General features: G+C 40.2%; 3 protein-coding genes across 3 annotated transcripts in view; 1 reads left to right on the top strand and 2 right to left on the bottom strand.

Moving 5' to 3' along the window:
* Positions 1-3,199, bottom strand: part of creb3l1 (cAMP responsive element binding protein 3 like 1) — a 21,061-nt gene extending 17,862 nt beyond the window's left edge. The window contains exon 1 of the mRNA XM_089021996.1: positions 2,658-3,199. Coding sequence (XP_088878122.1) covers positions 2,658-2,765 — 108 coding nt within the window. The 5' untranslated portion in view covers positions 2,766-3,199. The remainder of the gene's footprint in view (positions 1-2,657) is intronic.
* A 3,086-nt stretch (positions 3,200-6,285) lies between these two features.
* ndufs1 (NADH:ubiquinone oxidoreductase core subunit S1) lies at positions 6,286-20,927 on the bottom strand. The gene is made up of 19 exons (XM_089021889.1): positions 20,826-20,927; positions 19,641-19,717; positions 19,471-19,562; positions 18,631-18,738; positions 18,474-18,550; positions 17,494-17,575; positions 17,275-17,405; positions 16,323-16,508; positions 16,125-16,259; positions 15,943-16,057; positions 14,402-14,547; positions 14,196-14,324; positions 12,943-13,072; positions 12,015-12,175; positions 11,778-11,932; positions 10,413-10,588; positions 9,178-9,312; positions 8,000-8,072; positions 6,286-7,720 (listed from the first exon to the last, which is right to left on the bottom strand). The coding sequence occupies exons 2-19, from the start codon at positions 19,711-19,713 to the stop codon at positions 7,629-7,631; spliced, it is 2,196 nt and encodes a 731-aa protein (XP_088878015.1). The 5' UTR covers positions 19,714-19,717; positions 20,826-20,927; the 3' UTR covers positions 6,286-7,628.
* A 681-nt stretch (positions 20,928-21,608) lies between these two features.
* Positions 21,609-26,515, top strand: unc50 (unc-50 homolog (C. elegans)). Its single transcript, XM_089021762.1, has 6 exons — positions 21,609-21,711; positions 22,560-22,831; positions 23,655-23,775; positions 24,540-24,679; positions 25,283-25,390; positions 25,629-26,515. Exons 2-6 carry the CDS (start codon positions 22,564-22,566, stop codon positions 25,763-25,765), a joined length of 774 nt encoding a protein of 257 aa, XP_088877888.1. The 5' UTR covers positions 21,609-21,711; positions 22,560-22,563; the 3' UTR covers positions 25,766-26,515.
* Positions 26,516-26,609: the final 94 nt, after the last annotated feature.

Here is a 26,609-nt window from a genome sequence, read left to right as displayed (position 1 = left end):
TAAATAGAGAATAGATAGCCAGATAGCTAGCCAGCTAGACAGCTTGCAGCTCATCCGCATAACTAAGCCTATATTGCATAAGAAGTTGGTTGTAGGAACGATCCAAATTGAACCTCACCCCTCCATGGCTGATTTAGTGAAGGGTTTTGCTGTTTGATAAAAATAGCTTCTTTTACTCCCCCTTTCAAACCATCTATTTTCTTTCGCTAATATTTTAACCTCGTTGTCGTCAAATGAGTGGTTGCTAGCTCATTTGTTGGACCACTCCTGTACGACTGAGAGCTTCCACAAAGACATTGTGCCGTAGAGTTACAAGAAGCAGTCAGCGCTTCCTACTGTCTTTGATTTCATGTGGCTATGGCGGTTTGGCTGCATTTGGCCTCACTTGAGTTCATGTGGAGACTAAAGTCAGCTATAGTTCTCAGGAAAACTGGACACACACACACACACAAAGCATGCCTACTTGCATTCATTCTTCCAGCTGCACGGCCAATGCGAAGAGAGTATGCAAATGAGATGGGCGTGGCTTTCTACAGCTGGAGTGCAGGGTTTGAATGGGGAGTAGCGCAAAAAGAAAATAAAAGAAACAAAAAAAAATGAGGAATGACGTGACGTCACGTCTGGAACGCACGCCCCTGACCGAGAAAGCGACACACAATGCATTTTGGGTACTTTGTTTGCTCTGAAAACTTTGTGTTGATGGCGAAATTAGAAGGAAAAAATGCAATGGTGAATCGTTGTGTGTTGCACACGTCACAGAGGGAACGCCCCTGACCGAGAAAGCGACCCACAATGCATTTTGGGTACTTTGTTTGCTCTGAAAACTTTGTGTTGATCTGAAATTAGAGCGAAATTAGAAGGAAAACACATAAATAACGCGATGGTGAATTGTTGTGTGTTGCACCAAGACTACTATTTGATACTAGTTGACATAAATTCCCAGCAGACAAATCAGCCCATTCCCAATGGAGTTTGGGCGCCATCTTGTGCATTTTCTGGGACGCTACATGCTGTCCTTGACGGCTTGAATCGATATGAGAGGACTCCTTTAATCGATTGCAAACATTTATGCTTTCCTCTTCAGAACTATGTGAATCATATTCATAACTGGATGAGGAACAAGAAAGCATCTTCTCCCAATCTGAAGCCATTGTTTTGATTCTAGAGCGAGGCAAGACGTCCTGGTGTGACATCACAAACAAGGGGGCGGGACCTTCTGAAAATGGCCATCTCCGAGTCGTTTTGGGACACTTTAAGTAATTTTTATTGGTGTTTTGCATTTGACTAAAAATATCAGCCTGCGTGTTTTGGGTATTTTAGATGCTATAAAACGTTTTACTGGTGTCAGTTAGCAAACAAAAAAATTGTGTCGGTTGTCCTTTAAAGGCCATTTTGTTGTTAGAAGAACGGGCTCGTTCGCGAACGACACATCACTTATTGTGGCAGCTCCGTGTGTATCCCGAAAATAGTTTGTATGCCAAGGTAAAATTGTCATAAATATAACGTTCGTAAACCGAAAAGTTCGTAAGCCAAGGGGTTCGTAAACCGACGTATCACTGTATTCTATAAAATCTTTAGCTTTGCATTTTTCACAGTCTGGATGATCTATGTTCAAAAATGTGTCCACTCCAGTGCCAGGGTTTTTATCATCGTCACTCGAATTCCAGGACCCACAGAATATTATTTTTTAGGACTACATCAACCTTCAATACGGCGTTCAAAAACTGAGGCTCTCTTTTTTCATCAGAAAAAAAAATAGTTAATTCCTAAATTGTATGGGTCTGGAGTTATATGAGCTTGAAATGATGGCAGCTGACCAAAATAATAATAATAATAATAATAATAATAATACATTTGATTTCTAAGCGCCTTTCAAAACTCTCAAGGTCATTTTACAGTCACAGTTTTTTTTCTGTGGGTGAGCAGTGGCAGACACATGCACCAGCGTTCACCCAACCCGGAATAACTCAAATAGATCGAAAGCTAGCTAGATAGCTGATAGCTTGATAGCTGATAGCTAGATAGCTAATAGCGAGATATTTAATAGCTAGTAAAATACAATGCAATACATACAGATTGGTTTATATAGCACTTTAACAACAGCTGAAATGCTGGTACAAAGCGTTAAAATGGTAAAAAACAGAAATACTGCCCCCTTGTGGCGAAGAAAAAAAAAGCCAGAGGCCATGGCCAGTGCTTTATTGGCACCCAAGCATGAAAAAAAAAAAATCAGAAATGGCGCTCTCCGTCATATTTTCATTTCCCGAATACATTTGTGAATGGCAGTGAATGAGTTAATAAAAAAAAAACAATGGGGTAATAAAAAAATATATGATGTATACTGTCTATTAAAAAGAAAATATGAGTAAGGTTATCCGGAGTTATCGTTTCCCAGTTTTATTCTTTTTATTTCAGGTGTTTAACACTTGAAATGGGATAATTTGGAGGTTGACTGAATTTGTACGCGCACACACACGTGGTGAACCGTGGTGAAAATGAACCGCACCGGATGTCAAGCAGGATCTGTGACCCGACGGCCGGATCCGGGTGGACCATTAGCGTTTGTTTTGGAAGACAATTAAAAAGGCGATTAAGCGACAGAAAGCGGGAGCGCTCGGTTCCGTGCAAGGCGTGTGTCTCGCGCGTGCGTGACTCACCACGTTCGTGAGGAAATCTCCGTCGTGGAGTTCCTCCAGGTCCAACAGGTGCGTGCCTCCAGGTTGGTAGACTCTGTCGGCCGTTAAAGTGTCTAGAATAGACTCCATCGCTGTCGGCGGTGCAGGGGAACAACTAATTCATTCAAAAATGCTTCCCAACGTCGGTCATATTTGGCGTCCGTGCACGACGGGAGTCAGACGCTGGACTTTTGTTGACACGCACGATTGACGGCGGCAACGATTGACGACTGCGAGGGCACGACCGACGTTCTCCATCCAGCTGCAAGAGAGCCAAGATCCGTTTTAGGCTTCCAACCGCAACGCCGTCGCTCACCAAGCTCTGATGAATATGCAACAAGCCCCGCCCGTGCGGGGTCATGTGGTGCACACACCCAAACGATACATGTACATCATCACATGTACGGTACTGTTGGGTTCAGTGGTGGTCCGCCAGGACCTGCGAGGCCTTCTCTGCTGGCCGGCCTAAAAATATCGGACTAATGTGAATGATATTTTGTCCATGAATTGTTATGAAATAATTCCAAATTGTATTTCAGTTTGCTTTCATTCCTTTCACCCCTGTTGTGCTGCTTTTCAGCTGTGTGTTTTCATATTGAAGCATTTAACCAATCACATTTCAGCTATCATTTGTTACTAGGGTGAGAAATCTACCCGGACACCTTCACAATCAGTTTTGCAGGGCCTGGAACATTAAAATCAATAATAATAATAATAATATTAATAATACATTTCATTTACAAGCGCCTTTCAAAACTCTCAAGCTCACTTTACTGTCACAGGATAAGTTTTTCTGTGGGTGAGCAGCGGCAGCCACATGCGCCAGCGTTCACTCAACCCGGAAGTAACTCAAATACTGTCCAGAGAAAGCTAGCTAAAATACAGCTAATAGCTAGCCAGATAGATAGCTAATAGCTAGCTAGACAGCCAATATATAGCCACATAGACATATACTAGATAGCTAGGTAGCTAGCCAGATAGCAAATTAGCTATCTAGGTAGCTCGCTAAATAGCCAGATAGCAAGGTTGAGCAGCGGTAGCCACACGCACCAGCATTCACCCAACCCGGAAGTAACTCAAATACATAGAAATCTAGCTACTATATAGCTAATATATAGCTAATAGCTAACCAGATGGATAGCTAATATCTGGCTAGATAGCTAACATATAGCCAGCTAGACAGATAATAGATAGATAGCTAAGTGTTTTCTTTGGGTGAGCAGCGGCAGCCACACGTGCCAGCATTCACTCAACTCGGAATAACTCAAACAGATAGAAAGCTAGCTAACAGATAACTAGCTAGGCCGTCACACTCAAGCCGGAAGTAACTCAGATAGAAAGCTGGCTAATAGATAGCCAACAGATAGCTAGCTCGGCCTTCACTCAACCCGGAAGTAACTCAGATAGAAAGCTAGCTAGCTAATAGACAGCTAATTTGATAAATAAGTAACTTTGATAGAAGGCTAGCTAATTGATAGCTCGCTAGGCCTTCACTCAACCCAGAAGTAACTCAGATAGAAAGCTAGCTAGCTAATAGACAGCTAATTCGATAGCTAAGTAACTCAGATAGAAAACTAGCTAATAGATAGCCAACAGATAGCTAGCTATGCCTTCACTCAACCTGGAAGTAACTCAGATAGAAAGCTAGCTAGCTAATAGACAGCTAATTTGATAAATAAGTAACTTTGATAGAAAGCTAGCTAATTGATAGCTAACAGATAGCTAGCTAGGCCTTCACTTAACTCGGAAGTAACTCAGATAGAAAGCTAGCTAGCTAATTGACAGCTAATTTGATAACTAAGTAACTCGGATAGAAATCTAGCAATAAATAGCTAACAGATAGCTAGCTAGGCCTTCACTTAACTTGGAAGTAACGCAGATAGAAAGCTAGCTAGCTAATAGACAGCTAATTTGATAACTAAGTAACTCAGATGGAAAGCTAGCTAATAGATAGCTAACATATCCATCCAATTGACTGGTGAAAAGGACGCTCAGTTCCTCTCCTCTTTCATCTAGAAGTGCTTCATACAACAAAGAAGGTGCTGTGATTCGAACTGGTCGTTGCCAGTCATGAGCAGGAAAGTTGGAAAATGGCCGCCGACGTAATAATCCACCATGACTCATCATCTATTGTGGGCCAAAAGAGTTGACTTACCATTTGGAACCTTTTGTCTCCTAGGTGACCACTCGACGTCACCAACATCCATATGACCGTCATTCACTCCATGGAGGAAGCACAAATGTAGTCATAGAGGCAGACATTCATGACGTTCAATATTGATTTACGACAAGGTTGGCAAGAGAAAATCTAAAACCTGGATCTGGGTTTTTGTTGCCCCGCTGCGACATTTAGCTTCGCTATGAGCTTTTTTTTTTTTTTTTTTTTTTTTTTGCTGTTCTTCGTCACAAACGAGACATCTGTTGGAATGTTACCGAGTGTCTTCTCTTTCAGGGATAGTTTTTCATTTTCTGTCCTTTTGTTTTGTTGACACTGAAAGAGATATCATGACAAGTGTAAGAAAAGGCTACACAATGAGGAAAACCGAGCCGAAATTCCAATCAAAAGCCCTACTTTATTCTTCTTGTGCTCGCTAAATGAGGACACATTATCTATTAAATACTTCAAATCGCTCCATTGTCAGTCAGTACACGCGAGGAACAATTGTTTGGCAAACGTGAGGCTGTTCGAGGCTTGAAATAGCGGTAGACATTGCCATCTGCTGGACATAATGCGCGTATTTCCTTCATGTTTCCTTTTCAATTTCATTTTCAGGACCTTACCGGGCCATTTTACTCACATCTAATCCAATAAATAACTAGCTAGATAATTAGTTAGCTAGCTTAATAGCTAGATACATTGATAGCTATCTAACTAGCTAGCCAGATAACTAGATAGCTACAGAACTTGCTAGCTCGCTAGATAGCTTAATAGCTAGATAGATGGATATCTAGGGACCTAAATAACTAGCTGACTAGTTAGCCATATAACTAACTAGCAGCTATATTAATAGCTAGAAGTATAGCTAACTAACGAGCTAGACAGCTTAATAGCTAGACAGATGGAGATCTAGGTGTATAACAAATTAGCTAGCTTTCTATCAGAGTTACTTATTCATCAAATTAGCTGTCTATTAGCTAGCTAGCTTTCTATCTGAGTTATTTCTGGGTGGAGCGAAGGCCTAGCCAGCTATCTATTAGCTAGCTTTCTATCCGAGTTACTTATTTATTGAATTAGCTGTCTATTAGCTAGCTAGCTTTCTGAGTTACTTCCGGGTTGAGTGAATAATATTAATAATAATAATACATTTCATTTCTAAGCGCCTTTCAAAACTTTCATGGTCACTTCAGTCACAGGATCAGTTTTTCTGTGGGTGAGCAACGGCAGCCACATGCGGCAGCATTCACTCAACCCGGAATAACTCAAATAGAAAGTTAGCTAGCTAGCTAGCTAGCTAGTCCATAAAGATGTTAAGTTCAGCCATTATTGGGGGTGTGTCTTATACTCCGGACAATATGGTAATTTCATTTTCTTTTCTTGAAAATAACATGTGGGGGGGGGGGGGGAATCTGTTTATTGATTGGATTTCAATTCAATAAACTACCCATTAAAAACATTCGAGATAATATTTTATTCATTTTGTACATTTTTCAAAGCCGCATTGCTCTCAGGAGTGAAAACAATCAAGGAAGCTACAACCAGAAGGACATATTTAAATTAACTCATTCACTGCCAGACGATGTGCAAAAAGGTGTCCACTCCAGTGCCACGGTTTTTGTCATTCTCACTCGAATTACAGGTTTTTAGAACTACATAAACATTCAATGCAGCGTAAGAAACCTTAGACTCGTTTCATCTTATAAATCGAATGTATTATTATTATTATTATTATTACTATCAGAAAAAAAGTTAGTTCCTAAATTAGATGGGGACAGTGATACCATGGCTTACGAACTTAATTGGTTCCCAGACAGTGTGTAAGGCGAAACGTGTGTATCCCAAAAATTAATTTCCCATAGGAAACCATTAAAATGAGAATAATCCGTTCCCAGGTCCCCATAAAAAAAAAAACAATTTTCTACTTTCTAATTTTGTAAGCCTTTAAACTACACATAATATACACTATTTTATGTATAATACATGTTCTATGGTATTATAATTAAAAAAATAAACTACTGTATAATAAAGTCATTTTATTTACCATTAATAGAATGCAGTGGCCGGTTTCATCAGCATTAAATTATTGTTCCTCATCAATTGTGTTCCGTTTAGCTGGGTTGATAGCTTTTTGCATCAAGTGTACAGATGGGTTATTTGTGGAGCCTGATTGATGGGAATTTTAACCTTGCAGGCTACATTCTGCCAAAGTTGAAACAAGTCCAAATGTCACTGTTTCCTATCCATTTTCTCTGTCGTCTGCCTGTCTCTTTAATGTTTAAACCACCTCCCCTCACTGCTGCGTTCTTGACCACTCGCGTGGCTTTAACCGGAGAATAGAGGACAAAACCAAGCCGGCTGCCATTTTCTCTTTAGGAGAACGTGCTCGTTCGCGAACGACACATCACTCATTGTAGCAGCTCCGTGTGTATCCCGAAAAATAGTTTGTACGCTAAGGTAAAATTTTCATGAATTTAATGTTCGTAAACTGAAAAGTTCGTAAACCAACGGGTTCGTAAACCGAGGAATCACTGTATTTCTAGCTTACTTAGATGTAGAATTATCTGCATTGAGAGTGGGGCTGGCTGTACAAAAGGTAAATGCTGCCCCCTCATGGGAGGGAAAAACATTACCAGAGGTCTGACGCGTTCTCTAGCGTTCCATGTCATGATTTTCAATTCTCTAATAAATTCGGGAATGGCAGAGAATGAGTTAAATGCTGCTTAAGTGATTTGAACAGAAATGGTGTATTTTTTTCAATAAACCTCAGAGTGAATGATGGACACCGCGTTGGTGGTTTAACAAATGGAAGGCTCATCGACAGAGGCGGCGCCTTCAGTGCTGGCTTTCACACACTTGGCCATCGTCTGTGAGGCTCTGCTGATGGCGTCTGGACAAGAAGAAGGGGAGTACACGAAAAAAAAAAAAAAAAAAGATGAAACAAACCTGACAAGGTGCAAGAAACAATGACCAAAAACATCGAATAGTCATGCTGGTAACAAAATCTCAAACAACAAAGTCATCAGAACAAAAAGGTCCAAAGTAGCAAACAAAACCATGAGTAAAACATGACAAGTGCGACAAACAATGACCAGATATCGAATAGTCGTGCCAGGAAGACTTAGAAACCTCAACTTTGGCCTTTTCACCTGTGGAATATTGCCCATACCTGTCATGTAGAAGTCCTTTATTGAAAGCTGAGGTGGTATCAGAGGAGATGCGATAAGGTCCTGCTTCACTCCCTGATGGAGAAAGAAACCAAAGAGTTAAAGGACAACCGACAATTTTTTTGGTTTCCTAACTGACATCAGAAAAACGTTTTATAGCATCTGAAATACCCAAAACACGCAGGATGATATTTGTCGTAAAATGCAAAACACCAATAAAAATGACTTAAAGTCTCCCAAAACTAATTCAAAATGATCTGAGAACGTTTCAATTTCAGAAGGTCCCGCCCCATTGTTTGTGATGTCACACCAGGACGTCTTGCCTCGCTCTAGAATCAAAACAATGGATTCAGATTGGGAGAAGATGCTTTCTTGTTACTCATCCAGTTATGAATATGATTCAAATAGTTCCGAAGAGGAAAGCATAAATGTTTGCAATCGATTAAAGAAGTCCTTCCGTATCATTTTGAGGCGTCTGGACTGCAATGTAGCGGCCCATAAAATGCACAAGATGGCGCCCAAGCTCCATTGGAAATTGACTGATTTGTCTGCTGGGAATTTGTGTCAACTAGTATCAAATAGTAGTCTTGGTGCAACACACAGCAATTCACCATCGCATTATTTATGTAGTTTTCCTTCTAATTTCGCCATCAACGCGATGTTTTCAGACCAAACAAAGTACCCAAAATGCATTGTGTGTCGCTTTCTCGGTCAGGGGCGTTCCCTCTGTGACGTCACGTCAGGAATGGTCATCAACTCGAAAACAAGACTTCCTGAATATTCGTAAATATGCCGTGGAATCTTTGTAAAAGACACTCAGTAGAAGTCATTTGAAGTGATTTTACAAATTATGGACACAACTTGTCCGGTGGCGTCAGTTGTCCTTTAACTAAATTTGTTTCTTTACATATTTTAACTGAAGTATGTCATATGTGGCGCAGATCACGTAGCAGTAAGCGCTAATCGTAATAGCCTAGTGCCGGTGCTGGCGCAGTGTAGTTCCAAAGATGCGCCAGTGGCTGTCAAAATGCTTCAATGGCGCAAATGCGCCGCACAGATGCATCAATGCTCACTTGTAAGGATAAATCGGATGGATGGTTTGAAGTTGTTCAAAGCCACTGAATCCAAAAATAGAAAAACAAAAGACGTAAAAGATCAAATACAACAAAAGCGGCAATACCTTTGCAAGTTCGTTGGCTTGCTTGAAATAGTTTGCCTCTTCCACGTCATCATATCGCACCAAGTTTGGAGACACTTCGGCAAGTCTGGATCGGACCTCGTCCAACGAGTCGTAGGGTAGCGTCACACCTGCCAGCTGCGGAAACACAAACTAGTTTTCGGCGGATGAACACTAAACCACACGGTCGAACAGCGCCACGGTGGCCGGCGGACTAGTTTTCGTCACACCGTTTCTTTGAGTGCGGCTAAGGGTGTTTCCATGTTGTCTAGGCAACGGTCTCAGGCAAAAAGAAAATTATGGCAGCAAGATGGATTGAAAAACTTCTGTTGTTTGGATTAATGAAAGTCGACCATTGCATGCGGCTAAGGGTGTTTCCATGTTGTCTAGGCAACGGTCTCAGGCAACAGAAGAGATTGAAAAACTTCTGTTGATTTGGATTAATGAAAAGCATGTCCCCTGCTAGCCTGCAGCTAGCAGGGGACAGTGTGAGTGAGGGTATTATTGCCCAGAAAGCACGGCAACTTCACTCGAATATAATCAAGAGGCAATTACATCAACGACCACCACAAAGGTAAATAAAACGACTTTATTATACAGTACAGTTTATTTCCTTAATTATAATACAATAGCACATTTATTATACGTAAAATAAGGTATATTTTGTGTAATTTTAAGGCTTATTAAGTAGAAAATTATGTTTTATGGGGACCTGGGAAGAGATTATTCTCATTTTTATGGATTAAATGTACTATTATTATTAGCTGTCTAGCTGGCTGACACGCTAGTTAGCTAGCTATCTATTAGCTATCTGGCCATCTAGCTAGTTATCTATCTATTGGTTATCCGGCGAGCTAGCTGGCTGTCTATCTTTTAGCTATCTATTGGCTACTTATTAGCTAGCTAGCTTTCTGTCTATTGGAAGTACGTCTGGGTTGAGTGAACGCTGGCGCGTGTGGCTGCCGCTGCTCACCCACAGGAATACTTATCCTGTCACTGTAAAGTGACCATGAGAGTTTTGAAAGGCGCTTATAAATGAAATGTATTATTATTATTATTAATATTTTAATGGTTTCTTATGGGAAATACATGTTTGGCGGATGAACTTTTCGCGGATGAACCTTACACTTCCTGGGAACCAATAAATTTCGTAAGCTGAGGTATCACTGTATTATTATTATTATTATTATTATTATTATTATTATTTCATACGGCATGTGGCGCAACACCCTGCTCACCTCCGCGACAGCTCTGATGATCTTCCAGTCTTCTCGGGCCATTCCCGGCGGCGTCACAGCCACCCGCGTGTGTTGGCTCCTCCCCTCCGTGTTGACATAGGTGGCATTTTTTTCCGTGTACGCAGCACCGGGGAGAACGATATCCGCCATTGTTGCTCCAACATCACCGTGGTGACCTGCAGGATTTTAACTCATTCATTGCCAGTGTAAAATCCTATTGAACCCTCCGCACCCTGCCCACCACCTTTTCCAGCGACTCCCCTCAGACAGGCGCTATCGATCCATGCGCACCAAATCCAGCAGACATTTAAACAGCTTCTTCCCCCGTCGCCATTAACTCTCTAAACAGTAATCCATCGTGCCTCTGTGCAATTTTTTAAATTCTTAATGATGATACTAGTGCAGCGTTCCTTGTGTGTTCTACATACTTGGCCAATAAAGATGATTCTGATTTTAAAAATTTGTTTTCTAGACTTGGAACAGATTTTTTTTTGACATTGATTATAATGGAAGGTGTTGTTTCGGTTTTTGAGTGTTTTCAAACATGTTTCTGGAACGGATTATGGTCAAAAACAGAGGTATCACTGCAGTTTGGCCACCACCACATGTACAGTATAGTGTCTCTTTGCAATTTTTTTGATGATGATACTAGTGCAGCGTGTTCTACCGGAGACAAATTCCTTATGTGTTCTACATATTTGGCCAATAATGATGATTCTGAGTCTGATTCCGAAAATCTGTCCACTCTAGTGACAGGGTTATAGTCATTGTCACTCGAATTCCAGGACCCACAAAATTTTGAGTTTTAGGACTACATAAACAACGTAGCGTCCCAGAAAATGCACAAGATGGCGCCCAAGCTCCGTTGGACATGGGCTGATTTGTCTGCTGGGAATTTGTGTCAACTAGTATCAAATAGTAGTCATGGTGGAACACACAATGATTCACCATTGCGTTATTTATGTGTTTTCCTTCTAATTTCGTCATCAACACGGATCAACACGAAGTTTTCAGAGCAAACAAAGTACCCAAAATGCATTGTGTGTCACTTTCTCGGTCAGGGGCGTTCCTTCAGTGACGTCACGTACGGACTGGTCACCAACTCAAAAACAAGACTTCCGGAATATTCAGCGGGAGTCGTTAAAACGTAAAGTATAGCTATATGCGGTGGAATCTTTGTAAATTACGCTCAGTAGAAGTCATTTAAAGTGATTTTACAAATTATGGACACAACTTGTCCGGGGCGTCGGTTGTCCTTTAAAATATAATGTATTATTATTGTTATTATAATGAGTTAAAAGGGACTCTAGTATAGTCTGGCATTTGTTAGTGATGAGTTTGTAAGGTGGGTGTGCATTTATTTACCTTGGTAAATGATGAGACTGTCTTTCGGGAGGTCCGCCCGGGTAATACACTCGCCATCAGCTCCCAGCAAGAACAAAACTTTAGGTGGGTTGACCCTAATGGCGTCCACGCCTGCCTTGTAGCCCAGATCCAAAGCCGCCACTTGACTGGCCACTCTGCTCAAAGCCCAAAAGAAGGTCACATTTCGCAGCCGATTCCGTTTTTCGTCATCGTTTCGGCGTCATCCGGCTCTCATACCTGTGCAGGACGTTGAGAACTTTCCACCCTTCTTCCACTCCGCTACTGGTTCTGGCGTTGTGAGCAATGGTGGAAACTGAGCTCAAAATGGCTGCGCCGTCCTTTCGCTGAAGAGCGCTACTGCCCACAACTACGACCGGGCGCTTTGCGGCTGCGAGGACCTACGGGTGGAGGAAGTTGCCAGATCAGGAACGCATGCGGCGTTGGAAATGCGGCAATCCCAAAGTCAAATGAAGATATATAATAACAATAATAACAACAATAATAAGAATAACAAAAATATATAAATAAAATACAAATAATAAAAATAATAAATATAGTAATAATAGTAATACAAAATAGTAATAATAATAAAAATAATAATAATAATAGTAATAATAATAATAACAAAAATAATAAAACAAATAATAAATATACAATACAAAAATATACAATACACAATATACAAATAAAAAAAAAAAATATTATTATAAATAATGAAAATAATAAAACAAATAATAAATATACAATACAAAAATATACAATACACAATATACAAATAATAAAAAAAATTATTACTATTATAAATAATGAAAATAATAAAAACAATTATTACTATCTCGTTATAATCGGATATATCGATAGAAATACTATTTCTATAACGGAAAAATTACATGCAATAATAATAGTAATACTCCCTTAATATATATAACAATACTGTATAATGAAAATAATAAAAACAATAATAATAGTAATAATAACAGTAAGAATAATAGTAAGAATAAGCCACTCTCGCAGCGCCATCTTGAAGTAAGAACTAACAACAACAACAAAAACTAAATCACAAATAACATGACACCACAAAGAGTCATTCATTGTTTAGCACTTACTGTACTCTCTTTGTGACATGAAGCAGTTTTAGATGAAAGAAGAGAAAGATGATTGTCACCTGGCAGAATGGATGCGTTCCATTGGCCAATTCTGTCAGCACAGATGTCTGCTCTCCAAGATGGTCATATGTGTAACTCAGGTCAGTATTATGACCAACCAGGGCAACACGAAGCTCATTATGAAGCCAACTGGATCAGATGGAGAGACAAGAAGGCATGAGAGCTTCAAATAGTCACAACTACAGAAAATGATGACCTCAAAACAATTTTTGTACTTTAGATTGAAAGACAGGAAGTTGTGATAACGAAAGATAAAAATGCGATTCGGTCGCTGCTTGGAATTGAAGCGGATTTACGTGGGACAGGAGACAATTTTTTTTCGTCAATGGATGCGACAGCTTCGTGTTTGCTTTCAATATTTAGCTTGTACAGTGATACATCGGTTTACAAACCCCTTGGCTTACAAACTTTTCGGTTTACAAACTTTACATTTATGAAAATTTTACCTTGGCATACAAACTATTTTTCGGGATACACACGGAGCGCCACAATGAGGGATGTGTCGTTCGCGAACGAGCCCGTTCTCCTAACAACAAAACGGCAGCCGACTCGTTTTTGTCCTCAATTCCCTGCCCCCAGTCTTTGGTAAAAGCCACGTGATTGGTCAAGAACGCAGCAGTGAGGGGAGGTGGTTTAAACATTAAAGAGACAGGCAGACGACAGGGTGACAAAATGGATAGAAAACAGTGGAATTCGGACTCGTTTCAAATTTGATAGTTCAAAGGCAGAGTGTAGACTGCAAGGTTAAAATTCCCACCAATAAGGCTCCACAAATAACCCGCACAAGCCATCTCTACACTTTATGCAAAAAGCTATCAACCCGGCTAAACAGAACACAATTGATGAGGAACAAGGTAAAATTATCGCAGAGAAAGCACCTACAAGGGATCATTCCTCAAGATGGTGAAAGAAGAAAGCTACGTTCCTCATCAAGTGTTTAATGCTGATGAAACCGGCCACTCCATTCCATCAAGCCAACCAACGACCATCACAAAGGTAAATGAAATGACTTTATTATACAGTACAGTTTATTTCTTTAATTATAATACCATAACACATTTATTATACATAAAATAAGGTATATTTTGTGGAGTTTCAAGGCTTAGAAAATTATGTTTTATGGGAACGGATTATTCTCATTTTAATGGTTTCCTATGGGAAATAAATTTTTGGGATACACACTTTTCGCCTTACTCTGTCTGGGAACCAATTACATTCGTAAGCCATGGTATCACTGCATTTTTTTTTTTACCTCTTGCGGATTCTGGCATTAAACAATGGGGCTTCATAACGTGGGTTTGTCCCAACCAGCAGAAGCAGGTCACATTCCTCAATGCCGGCGATGCGGGAGTTCAACAGGTAGTTGGAGCGCAAATCGGTGCTGAAAAGGTAGAAGGAAGAAAGTGACATAGAAGGTGACAAATCGGCGCCTTGATTTTGTTTCTCTTTTATACCTACCCGGCTCCAGCCATTGGGAAAACCTCCTCAGTGCAGAGGCTTTCCGAGTTCAACCTGTTGAGAAGATCTTTAAGGGAGACGAGAGCTTCAGCATCCGCCATGCCTCCCGCGATGGCTGCCACTTCGCTGCCTTGTACACTTTGCAGCTGAAAACAAGATGGCGCTCATGTCTGTTAACTCATTCACTGCCATTCCCAAATTTATTGGGGAATTGAAAAAAGCATGAGGTGGAGCGCCATTCCTGAATTTGCTCCGGTTTTGGTTTTTTTTTTTGCGTGGGGGTGTTGATAAAGCGCTGATCAGACCTCTGGCAAAGTTTTTCCCTTCCACGAGGGGGTAGCATTTGCCTTTTTTTGTCCATGTTAGCGCTTTGTTACATCTTCAGCTGTTGTTAGTTTTGAAAGGCGCTTATAAATGAAATGTATTATTATTATTATTATTATTATTATTAACCCTTACGATACCTTAAGCCGAAAATGTGATTTTTGGAAGACATTTTTTTCTGCGGAATCATTTCATTGGCTTTGGAGGAAGGCACATGAATCAAAAATGATGACTTTTTTTTACAATATTTATAATATTGATTTTAAATAAAATCTCATCCCACATTTATATTAGTTTTATAGATGAAATCACAGCTGAAGAGTTTATATATCAGAATACAAACATAGGAAACCACTTTTATAATAATAATAATAATAATAATAATAATAATAATACATTTCATTCATAAGCACCTTTCAAAACTTTCAAGGTCACTTTACAGTCACAGGTTAAGTTTTTCTGTGGGTGAGCAGCGGCAGCCACACGCGCCAGCGTTCACTCAACCCTGAAGTGAAATCAAATAGATAGAATGTTAGCTAGCTAGCTAATAGATAGCTAGTACAGTGATACCTCAGCTTACGAACGCTTTAAAAACAAAGTAATGTAGTTTATTCAAGACATTGTAAGAATGAAATGAACTAACGACTGGCCTAATTGCCCCACTTCCACCGGTATCGCCTCATCAGTATTACTAATCCTATGTTGCCTAAGCAGGCTATTGTATGAACGATCCAAATTGAACCTCACCCCACCATATCGGTTTAATGAAGGATTTATCTGTTTTATGAAAATTGCTTCATTTACTCCCCTTTCAAATCATCTATTTTCTTTCGCTAAGATTTTAACCTCATTGTCATCAAATAAGTTGTTGCTAGCTTTTAGGTGCATATGTACTGCAGATTGAGGCCCACTAGTATTATCCCTGCAAGTCTTTTTTTGAGAATTTGTTTAGTCTCCCCAATGTATTGCTCTTTACAAATTGAACAGTAGGGATATATATAGGGCCAAAGCTACCAGCAAAAATTTTAGTTTGCTGACGAAGCCTTTTGGATAAGAAGCGAAACGTCCGACACCTTCAAATTTGTACAGATGACGGCTGAAGAAACCTTCTCACCGATGGACCACGCCCGCACGACTGAGAGCTTACAGAGACGTCTTCCAGTTCTGAATTGCGATATGGAATCTACGCGTGACGCTCAAATAGCAAAACCACTTACGGCTCCAGCTACACGAATCAGCGCATCCTCCCAGCTGGCTGGAGTCAGTTGACCCGACTCATCCTTGACCAGTGGCTGCGTCAATCGCTGCCTTTTCAGACCGTCATAAGCGAACCTAAAACAAATACATCACAAGCTCTTTTGTCTGTTTTTTGGTCAACAAGGTGTGCTGACGATTTGACCTGGTCTTGTCAGAGATCCATTCTTCATTAATGTCTTCATGCAGTCTTGGCAACACCCTCATCACTTCCCCTCCTCTGGTGCTAACGACAATGTTACTGCCCACCGCATCCAACACGTCAATCGACTCAGTTTTCCTGCAACGTCGAGAAAAACGGTGGTCTTCTTCCGTGTCGGTTCCGTGTCTATTTGGACATTACCTGGTCTCCCATGGCCGTGCGGTGAAGGCGTACGGTTTGGAGGTGAGAGCGCCGACGGGACAAATGTCAATCACGTTTCCCGATAGCTCTGACATGAACATCTTCTCCACGTAAGTCCCGATTTGCAAGTTGTTCCCTCTTCCGGTGGTTCCCAAGTCTTCAACTCCAGCAATTTCACTGGCAAAACTGCAAGAAATCAATAGCGGATGTACAGTCATACCTTGGCTTACGAACTTAATTGATTCAGAGACAAGAGCGTGTAAGGCGAAAAGTGTGTATCCCAAACATTAATTTCACATAGGAAACCATTAAAATCAGAATAATCCGTTCCCGGGTCGCCATAAAACCTAATTCTCTACTTTCTAAGCCTTAAAACGACACAAAACATACCTTATTTTATGTATAATAAATGTGCTATGTTATGTAATTAAATGAACTGTACAGTATAATAAAGTGGTTTTATTTATTTGTGTGATGATCATTGATGGCTTGATAGAATGGAGTGGCCATCTTGAGGAATGATTCCTTGTAAGCTGTCATGATGAATGACACTATGAATCCCTGTACGACGCTTAACGTTCTCGAACCATCCGTGAAATTATCAATGGATGACAAACTTCCAGATTGCCTCTTGACGATATCCGAGTGAAGTTACCATGCATTTTCGCACAGGAATCAGAAAATACCTGCTAATGTTTTTCCCTTGCACAAGGGGGCAGCAATTCCCTTTTTTCCATGTTAGCGTTTTGTTCTAGCTTCAGCTGTTGTTAAAGCGCGATATAAACCAATATGTATGTATTGTGTTGTATTTTGGACAACCACCCTCAATTCAAGCTCATATAACTTCAGACCCATATGATTTAGGAATTAACTTGGACTTTTAAGACACAGCTGGTGCAATGGCAAGTGTTTTCAATTTAGGACTCTGATTATCACAAAATGTCTTTTTTACCGGACACAGCGTGTACACTGGATGCAGCGGGTCATGATGGTTTTGATAAGCGGTCCAATATTCTTGTCTTCCACAGCTCTCTTCTGCTCTGTGAAACGACTGCGGTCGGAACCAAACTGCATGGACTGATCCTGAAAGAACCGCAAGTAAAAAATAATAATAATCAAAAATCATGCATAGTTTTTTTTTGTTTTGTTTTGTTTCTAATACAATAGTTACCTGCAGGTCACATTCTCCTCCCTGATCACAAATTGGGCAATCCAATGGATGGTTGGCCAACAGGAATTCCATCACTCCCTCTCTGGTAACACAAAAGATTTTTTGAAATTATTGCCTACACTGTGAAGACAGTTCACAAACTGTCGTTAAATTGATTTTTGCCAAGCACTCAAATTTGTACAGTGATACCTTGGCTTACGAACTTGTTTCCCAGACAGAGTGTGTAAGGTGAAAAGTGTGTCTCCCAAAAATTAATTTCTCATAGAAAACCATTAAAATGACGATAATCCATCCCCGGGTCCCCATAAAACATCATTTTCTACTTTCTAAGCCTTAAAACTATACAAAATAAAATACGTTATTTTATGAAATAAACTGTACTGTATAATAAAGTGGTTTTATTTACCTTTGTGATGGTCGTTGAAATCTTGATGGAATGGAGTGGTCGGTTTCCTCAGAATTAAACACTTGATGAGGAACGCAACCTTCTTCTTTCATAATCATCAATGATCCCTTCTAGGTGCTTTCTCTGCGATAATTGTACCTTGTTCATCATCAATTGTGTTCTGTTTAGCTGGTTTGATAGATTTTTGCATCAAGTGTACAGATGGCTTGTGCGGGTTGTTTGTGGAGCCTGATTGATGGGATATTTTAACCTTGCAGTCTACACTCTGCCTTGGAACTATCAAAGTTGAAACTCTCTCACTGTCGTCTGCCTGTCTCTTTAATGTTTAAACCACGTCCACTGACTGCTGCGTTCTTGACCAATCACGTGGCTTTAACCAAAGACCAGGGGTGGGGAAAAGAGGACAAAAAAAAGTCGGCTGCCATTTTGTTGTGAGAACACATCACTCATTGAGGCAGCTCCGCGTGTATCCCAAAAAAAGTTTGTATGCCAAAGTAAAATGTTCATAATTTTAACGTTCGTAAACCGAAAAGTTCGTAAGGCAAGGGGTTCGTAAACCGAGGTATGACTGTACCTGGCTTTTCGAGTCTTCTCCGAGTTGGTGAGGATATTCCAGCCTTTCATAACGGGCATGGCACAGGCTGCCACCGGCTACAGGCAGAAGCAAAGTTACAACTGTCATTCTGTTGGCAAGAATCTGATATGCATACATTTCTGACAGATCAAATTACCTTTGGAGCTTTCTCAATCTCTACTAGACACATGCGACAATTACCAGCCACCGAGAGGCGCTCGTGATAGCAGAACCTTGGAATCTGGATTCCTGCCTTTTCACATGCCTGATTGGGAAACAGAAAAAGGACCATAAGAAAATGAAAACACATACTGTGATACCTCAGCTCACGAACTTAATTGGTGAAATGTTCATCTGCTGAACATTTATTTCCTATAAGGAACCATTAAAATGAGAATAATCCGTTCCCAGGTCCCCATAAAACATAATTTTCTACGAAATAAGCCTTAAAACTGCACAAAAGATACATTATTATATGTATAATAAATGTGCTATAGTATTATAATTAAAGAAATAAACTGTACTGTATAATAAAGTCGTTTTATTGACCTTTGTGATGGTCACTGATGTAGTTGCCTCTTGATGATATCCGAGTGAAGTTGCCGTGCTTTCTCAGCGATATTACCCTCACTTACACTGTCCCCTGCCAGCTGCTTTTCGTTAATCCAAATCAACAAAGTTTTTCAACTCTTCTATTGCCTGAGAGCGTCGCTTAGACAACACAGAAACATCCTTAGCCATACGTAGCAATGGTCGACTTAGTGTACTGGTACAGGGACGCCGAGTCACACAAATGCACACCTCGTTCATGTTTTTCAATGATTTCCGTCTTCTTTGGCTTAACACTAGCCTGTGGTTGGGTCTTTTTTTTGTCCCATAATAGAAAAAGCACTCCACTCGATAGCAAACGAAAAAGATTCAAATATTAATAATACGGATGATGCATTACTAAATTGTTAATACCATAAATACACAATTAAGAAAATGAATAATTTACCTGTAGAACTGTAGTACCAGGTTCCACCTCCACTGGTTTCCCATCAACAAACACCTCCACCATGTTGCTGGCAGCACGCACGTTAGTTCGCACTAAAGCAAATTCAGATAATTATATTAAAATGTTAACATACAGATCAACAGGCACATAAATAAGCGGCGATAACTTACCAATGTAGGATGGAGCCATGCTGCCCTTGGTGGCTCCGGCCAGAGCTCGCCCAACACTTGGCAGACGCAACATGATTCTTCAGGAAGTAGATAACAGCGTGAATATTGAATTATATAAAAACAAATATATTTATATACGTTTGTTGAACATTAACAAAACACTCTCAGTTCATTACACATATATTGATATACTGTATATTTTAATTCCACTCTCAAATATACTTGTTCAGTCAGAAATCTTAGCCTACTTCACTGTGTCAACACACAATGTTGACAAATTAGCAGGAAGCCGCTGTTTTTGAATACGCATGACAATGAACAGATGTTGACACGTTTGGTGTTTCGTCTGCCAACAAGTGTGTTTAAATGTTCTTATTATTCAATATCAGAATCAGAAAGCCTTTGATAATCCCACAGTGGGGAAATTTGCAATTTACAGCAGCAAAATTGAAAAAAACAACAAAGGTTGCATGTACAAAAAAATGACATAAGACTGAACCTTACATCGGTACAAAATGTTTCAGAAAAAGAACTCCACGTAGTGCAAAGTATAACATTACAGTATAAAGCATATATGATATACGTAACTGTTTTTACTCTACATACTCGCTGGTATTAACCAATGAACATGGCTAAATCTGTGCGTTTCTATTTATATCTGTATTTTATTTATGGTATTCTATTTGTGATCGTATTTTATTGATTATAGTACCTATGCTTGTCTGTGACTGTTAAGTGTCCCTGTGAGCTTCGAAATGCGCTTAAAATAAAATGTATTATTATTAATAATAATAAACTGAGGTCATACTAAGCGAAATTGTGATTTGATGATCTCACCAGAAACGAGTCTGTGGACGAGTTAAGTACATCTCCCACAGTCAACAACAACAAAAATAGCGTTGTTGACGAGACATACAATAACATTTCAGAAAGACATTTTAGGAGACATCTGTAATGTGGGTGCATATTAGAATAAAAAAAACTATATTTTATACGAGGGAGAAAGCTAGTAAATGGCAACCAAATGACACCTTGCTGGAAAGAGGCATTAGCTAAGCGCTATTCAAGGACGCAGTGTTATAACTGCTCTTCTGGGGACTGCACGAGATAACAAAGTCATTATCTAACCTTTTTAAAACCAGAATCATAGTATTTAATAATTCATCGGATTTTTCCAAATCTTACCTGTCGCTATTTGGTCTTCTGGACCAGAACAGCGCCGATGATATTATTGATATCCACAAACAACGACGTAGTTAGCGGAAGTGGCTAAGTCCTTGAACTTCCGTTCCAGATCTTGTTTGATTCTCTCTTTAAAAGTCCTTTTGCCATCTAGCGGACGATTCATGTGGCGCTCGGGTTTTCGCGATAAAATATTCCGTTTTTTATCTCTATTTCAAAATGCTGTAGATTGAAAACGGTTAGAAGGAAAAAGTCATGATGTACTGTAAATCAGAATCAGAATCAGAATCAGAATCAGAATCATCTTTATTGCCAAGTATGTAGGACACACAAGGAATTTGTTTCCGGTAGAACACGCTGCACTAGTATCGTTGTCAAAAAAACTGCTAAGTGGCACTATACAGTTCCATTTTGGCTACTGTTGAAATGCTACGTTGTGCAATTTCGCTAGTTATCTGCATAACAACTTTAGATATTAAACATTGATTTGAGGGACAGATCAGTTCAATATTTCAAGTTAACTTATAATCAGAATCATAAAATCAAAATCAGAAAACCTTTCATCGTCCCACATAGGGGAAATTTGCAACGTATATGTATACCAATTATTTTATTTATTTATTTATTTATTTATTTATTTATTTATTTATTTATTTATTTATATTATTATTATTATTATTATTATTATTATTATTATTATTATTATTATTATTATTATCGTTCCCGATACGGTATGCACCGACCAGTGGCTATCAACTACATTACCCAATGTGCGTTTCGTTGTTACCGGAAGTTCCTACGTGTTCGGTTTCACTGGAAGCATCTTAAAAAGCTACATGAAGAGACAACAAAAAGTTGACGTCCTTTAAGAAAGGTCACAAATAAAAAGGTAATTTCATGCAAATGAAAGTGAATATCATTGTTACCACGTTTAACCACCCTCTGTTGGCATCACTGTAACCTTTTTTATGGTTGTTATTGTTTGAAGAAACCTCAACGCGTCTATTAGCAACAACATATTAGCATGATTTTAAAATCTCGTAAAACTCGTATATGGCGAAGTCGATATTGTTAATTAACATTCATTCGTGATTCCCCCTTTCATTAGTATTTAGTGAACGCGTTTTCTGTGATTATGAACCGCCTTATTGTGCGAGATTTGTGTTTGGATGCTACAGTAAATATGTAGTATAATGTAAACAAACTCGTTTTATGTTTTTAATGTTATGTAGCATACGTTTAAAAAGAACGTTATTACTGACTTCATTCCGATGAATGTGTTCTATACGATCTTTACGTGCAGTACTGTTTTAGTCCGTGCGTAAAATTTCGTTAAATATCTGATTAGCTGAATTATGTCTGATTAGCTTACTTGCATCCTTATGATGATGATAAAACATTTGTTTGTCTGACATTGGATGATTCGCATATTTGTTTTGGCAAAAAAATGTACCTCAGATGCCCTTCCTGACACAACCCTCTGTATTTATCCGGACTTGGGACCGGCACAATAAGACACTTGCTTGTTTCCCCTTGTGGCTACATTATTTGTCTCACATTGGATAAATTCCTAATTCACACCAGGGAAGTTATGAAAGGAATAGATACAAGCATAATCGACCTACGTTTTGAAAAACACAGCAACTTGAAAGTCATACATACATTTTGGATCATTAAAAAAACACTACTCTCTCCTTCAAAAACCGTATTTCTGCCTTCTCGTTTTTTTTTTTTTAGGTCCATGTTGCCAACGACCAGCCAACACAGCAACGGTTCCCTCGGTTCGAGGGATGCCGCACGGCACACAGCAGGCGCTAAGCGCTACAAGTACCTCCGAAGGCTGTTTCATTTCAGGCAGATGGATTTTGAATTTGCCATGTGGCAAATGCTTTATTTGTTCACATCACCGCAAAGAGTCTACCGCAACTTCCACTACAGGAAGCAGACCAAAGACCAGTGGGCCCGAGATGACCCCGCTTTCCTGGTCCTGCTCAGTATCTGGTTATGCGGCAAGTCTGGCATCGTTTGAGGACAGTGATACCCTTGGTTTACGAACTGAATTGGTGCCCAGACAGAGTGTGTAAGGCGAAAAGTGTGTATCCCAAAAATTAATTTCCCATAGGAAACCATCAAAATGAGAATAATCTGTTCCCAGGTGCCCATAAAACATATTTTTTTAATTTTCTAAGCTTTAAAACTACACAAAATATACCTTATTTTATGTATAATAAATGTGCTGTGGTATTATAATTAAATAAATAAACTGTACTGTATAATAAAGTCATTTTATTTACCTTTGTGATGGTCGTTGATGGCTAGATGCAATAGAGTGACCAGTTTCCTCGGCATTAAACACTTGATGAGGAACGTAACGTTCTTCTTTTACCATCTTGTGGAATGATCCCTTGAAGGTGCTTTCTCTGCGATAATTTTATCTAGTTCCTCATCAATTGTGTTCTGTTTAGCTGGGTTGATTGCTTTTTGCATTAAGTGTACAGATGGCTTGTGCGGGTTATTTTTGGAGCCTGATTGATGGCATATTTTAACCTTGCAGTCCACACTCTGCCTTTGAACTATCAAAATTGAAACTCTCTCACTGTTGTCTGCCTGTCTCTTTCATGTTTTAACCACCTCCCCTCACTGCTGCGTTCTTGACCAATCACGTGGCTTTAACCAAAGACTGGTAAAATTGTCATAAATTTAACGTTCGTAAACCGAAAAGTTCGTAAGCCAAGGGGTTCGTAAACCGAGGTATCACTGTACTTGCTATTGCCACTTTGTCATGTTAGAATGATTAATATTTGTCTTTTTTTTTGGCATGTGTACGTTTAGTTTCAACAATAGGCTTTGGTCTGGTGCTGGATATGGGAGTTCTGGAGACGTTGAAGCTCCTCCTGTGGGTGGTCTTTGTTGATTGCATAGGAGTGGGTCTTCTCATATCAACTCTCATGTGGTGGGTGACATATGCCAATGCGATAAATGCTCAGCTAAAAAAGTGCTGAGCTGTGAAATCGATGAAAAGGTTTCTTCAGCCTTCCTCTGTACTTCTATGAAGGTGTCGAACATTTCACTCCTCATCCGAAAAGCTTAGTCAGCGAACTAAAACGTGCTGGTAGCTCTGGCCCTATACAGTATCCCTAATGGACAAAGGTGGTGGTGCCAGATCTCTACTCTGATAGGTCCCTGCTCTAAGGTTTGAGGAGCAGTAGACCACTCCCTGAAGCCATTCTGATTACCTCTTTTGTTCTCATTATACATCTAATGTTCTATCCATGGCTCTGATTGCCTCATTAGTTCTGGTATCATTAGCATGGCTAAGCCAAAGCAAAGGTGGTGATGTCAGACCTCTTCTTTGATAGGTCCCTACTCTATGTTTGCAGGGGGGGGGGCAGAGCGAATGGGGCAATCAGGGCCAGTCATAGGACATAATCAGACAGGTCAAAAGAAGTAATCAGATTAATTTCAGGGAATAGTCCTCTGCTCCCCCCAACCTTAGAGCAGGGACCTATCAAAGCAGAGGTCTGGCATCACCACCTCTGGATATCGGGCCAGAGCTACCAGCGCAATTTTTTTGTTGGCTGACGAAGCTTTTCGGATGAGGAGCGAAACGTCCGACACCTTCAAAGAAGTTCAAATGACGGCTGAAGAAACCTTTTCATCGATGGATGGATCCTGTACAACTGAGAGCTTACGCAGACGTGCTGATCTGTGTTTTAGGGTGATAAGCAACAAATATTTATTGAAACACCCGAGGCGGGAATTTGATGTGGAGTGGGGTTACGCCTTTGATGTCCACCTCAACGCTTTCTACCCGCTCCTTGTCATTCTGCACTTCCTACAGCTGTTTTTCATTAACCGTAAGTGTCATTTTCATTCATTTTCCAATCGATTATCCTCACTAAGGTCACAGGGGGTGTTGGAGTCTACCCCAGCTGCTTTCGGCGGTAGGACGGGGACACCCTGAACTGGTTAGCAGCCAATCGCGGTATTTGGGATTCCTCCCATATTTCACAAACACATCCGGCAGGTTCATGAAACATTTTGAATTGTCCTGAGGTGTGATTGCGATTGTTTGTCTGCGTGCGCTCTGCGATTGGCTAGAAACAAGTTCAGGGTTGACCCACCGACTGCGCAAAATCACATGGGAAAGGAATAATAATAATAATAATCCATTTCACTTTAGGCGCCTTTCAAAACTCTCAAGGACACTTTACAGTATATTTTTTCTGTGGGTGAGCAGCGGCAGCCACACGCGCCAGCGTTCACTCAACCCGGAAGTAACTCAAATAGATAGAAAGCTAGCTAGCTAGCCAATCGATAGCCAACAGATACCTAGCTAGGTAGCCATCCAGCTAGATAGCCAGCCAGCTAGATATTGGATAGCTAGATAGATAGCCGGATAGCTAATAGATAGCAAACTGCTAGCAAAATGAATTTGTGTACGTGCTGGTGTGTTTTAGATGTGGTGGTGATTAAATCGGCCTGGTTCCTCGGCTACTTTGTGGGCAACACCTTGTGGTTGATAGCCATCGGTTACTATCTCTACATCACCTTCCTGGGCTACAACGGTGAGGCGTCTTCACAGTTCAAACACCGTACACACAGTTGGTGTTCATTTCAGAGAAATCGTTACACTCTTATTTTTTTGGATGTGCGTGTGAGAAATGTCGAATACAGCGATACGTCGGTTTACGAACCCCTTGGCTTACGAACTGTTCGGTTTAAGAACATTTTGACCTTGGCATACAAACTATTTTTCGGGATACACACGGAGCTGCCACAATGAGTGATGTGTCGTTCCAACAGCCCTGCCATTCCTGAAGAACACAGTTGTGCTGCTGTACCCTTTCGCCCCATTGGCTCTTCTCTACATCCTTTCCATCTCGCTGGGCTGGAACTTCACTCAAGGTCTCTGCTGGTTCTACAAGTACAGAGTCCAGTAAGGAACCACACGTTCAAAGATGGACGCCGGTCCAGGTTTCACGCACAGCTTCAAGGTGACACTTTGCAAGATGTTGTTGTGACTCGCCGTTTGTTTTGTGTTGGAGTCAGAAAAACTCTCTTTGGAACGTTGCGGTCAAGGATGCGCTTTTAGTTTTTTTGTTGTTGTAAATATAATAATGTGAGGTTGTAATATATACACGCAAAGAAATTAGAAAACATTTGTTGGGGTTTTTGTTTTTCTGGAGGAAAACAATTTCGACATGATGAGAAGGTTTCTTCAGCCGTCCGTCATCTGTACTTCTTTGAAGGTGTCGGACAGTTTCGCTTCTTATCCAAGAGGCTTCGTCAGCTAACTAAAATATTTTGCTGGTACTTTCGACCCTATATATATATATATATATATATATATATATCCCTACTGTTCAGACGTGGCGGTGCCAGACTATGCTATGATTGGTCCCTGCTCTCAGGTTGGGGGGAGCAGAGGACTACTCCCTGCGGCTACACTGATTACTTTGATTGTCCTGCCTGAGTATGGGGTCTACGACTGGCCTAATTGCCCCATTTGCTCTGGTATCACCTCATCAGCACAACCAAGCCTATGTTGCCTAAGAAGTCGGCTGTAGGAACGATCTAAATTGAACCTCACCCCACCATGGCGATTTAGTGAAGGGTTTTGCTGTTTTATGAAAATAGCTTCTTTTACTCTCCTTTCAACGACTTTGTACGACTGCGAGCTAACACAGACGAACTTCTTCTTGAGGCACACATTCCAGATCTCTTCCAATAAAATGTTTTTCTTGAGTTTTGAACTTTCTGCTCGGAATGATCTTCTTCCCATTC

This window comes from Hippocampus bargibanti, linkage group LG01, assembly GCF_051943395.1.
Source record: "Hippocampus bargibanti isolate YZ-2025 linkage group LG01, ASM5194339v1, whole genome shotgun sequence".
In the NCBI taxonomy this organism is placed as follows: Eukaryota; Metazoa; Chordata; class Actinopteri; order Syngnathiformes; family Syngnathidae; genus Hippocampus; species Hippocampus bargibanti.
Note: the sequence above shows the minus strand (reverse complement) of the source record. Positions and strands in the feature narration are given on the sequence as shown.

What these genes read in the sequence shown, in the direction of transcription:
- unc50 (XM_089021762.1), top strand. Translation starts at nt 22,564, where the DNA reads ATGTTGCCAACGACCAGCCAACACAGCAACGGTTCCCTCGGTTCGAGG. An exon ending in ACAGCTGTTTTTCATTAACC is followed by an intron (nt 24,680 to 25,282) that starts GTAAGTGTCATT and finishes GGTGTGTTTTAG; the next exon opens with ATGTGGTGGTGATTAAATCG. An exon ending in CACCTTCCTGGGCTACAACG is followed by an intron (nt 25,391 to 25,628) that starts GTGAGGCGTCTT and finishes TCGTTCCAACAG; the next exon opens with CCCTGCCATTCCTGAAGAAC.
- ndufs1 (XM_089021889.1), bottom strand. Translation starts at nt 19,713, where the DNA reads ATGTTGCGTCTGCCAAGTGTTGGGCGAGCTCTGGCCGGAGCCACCAAG. An exon ending in TGGATCTCTGACAAGACCAG is followed by an intron (nt 16,058 to 16,124) that starts GTCAAATCGTCA and finishes TATTTGTTTTAG; the next exon opens with GTTCGCTTATGACGGTCTGA. An exon ending in GTTCTCAACGTCCTGCACAG is followed by an intron (nt 11,933 to 12,014) that starts GTATGAGAGCCG and finishes GGCTTTGAGCAG; the next exon opens with AGTGGCCAGTCAAGTGGCGG.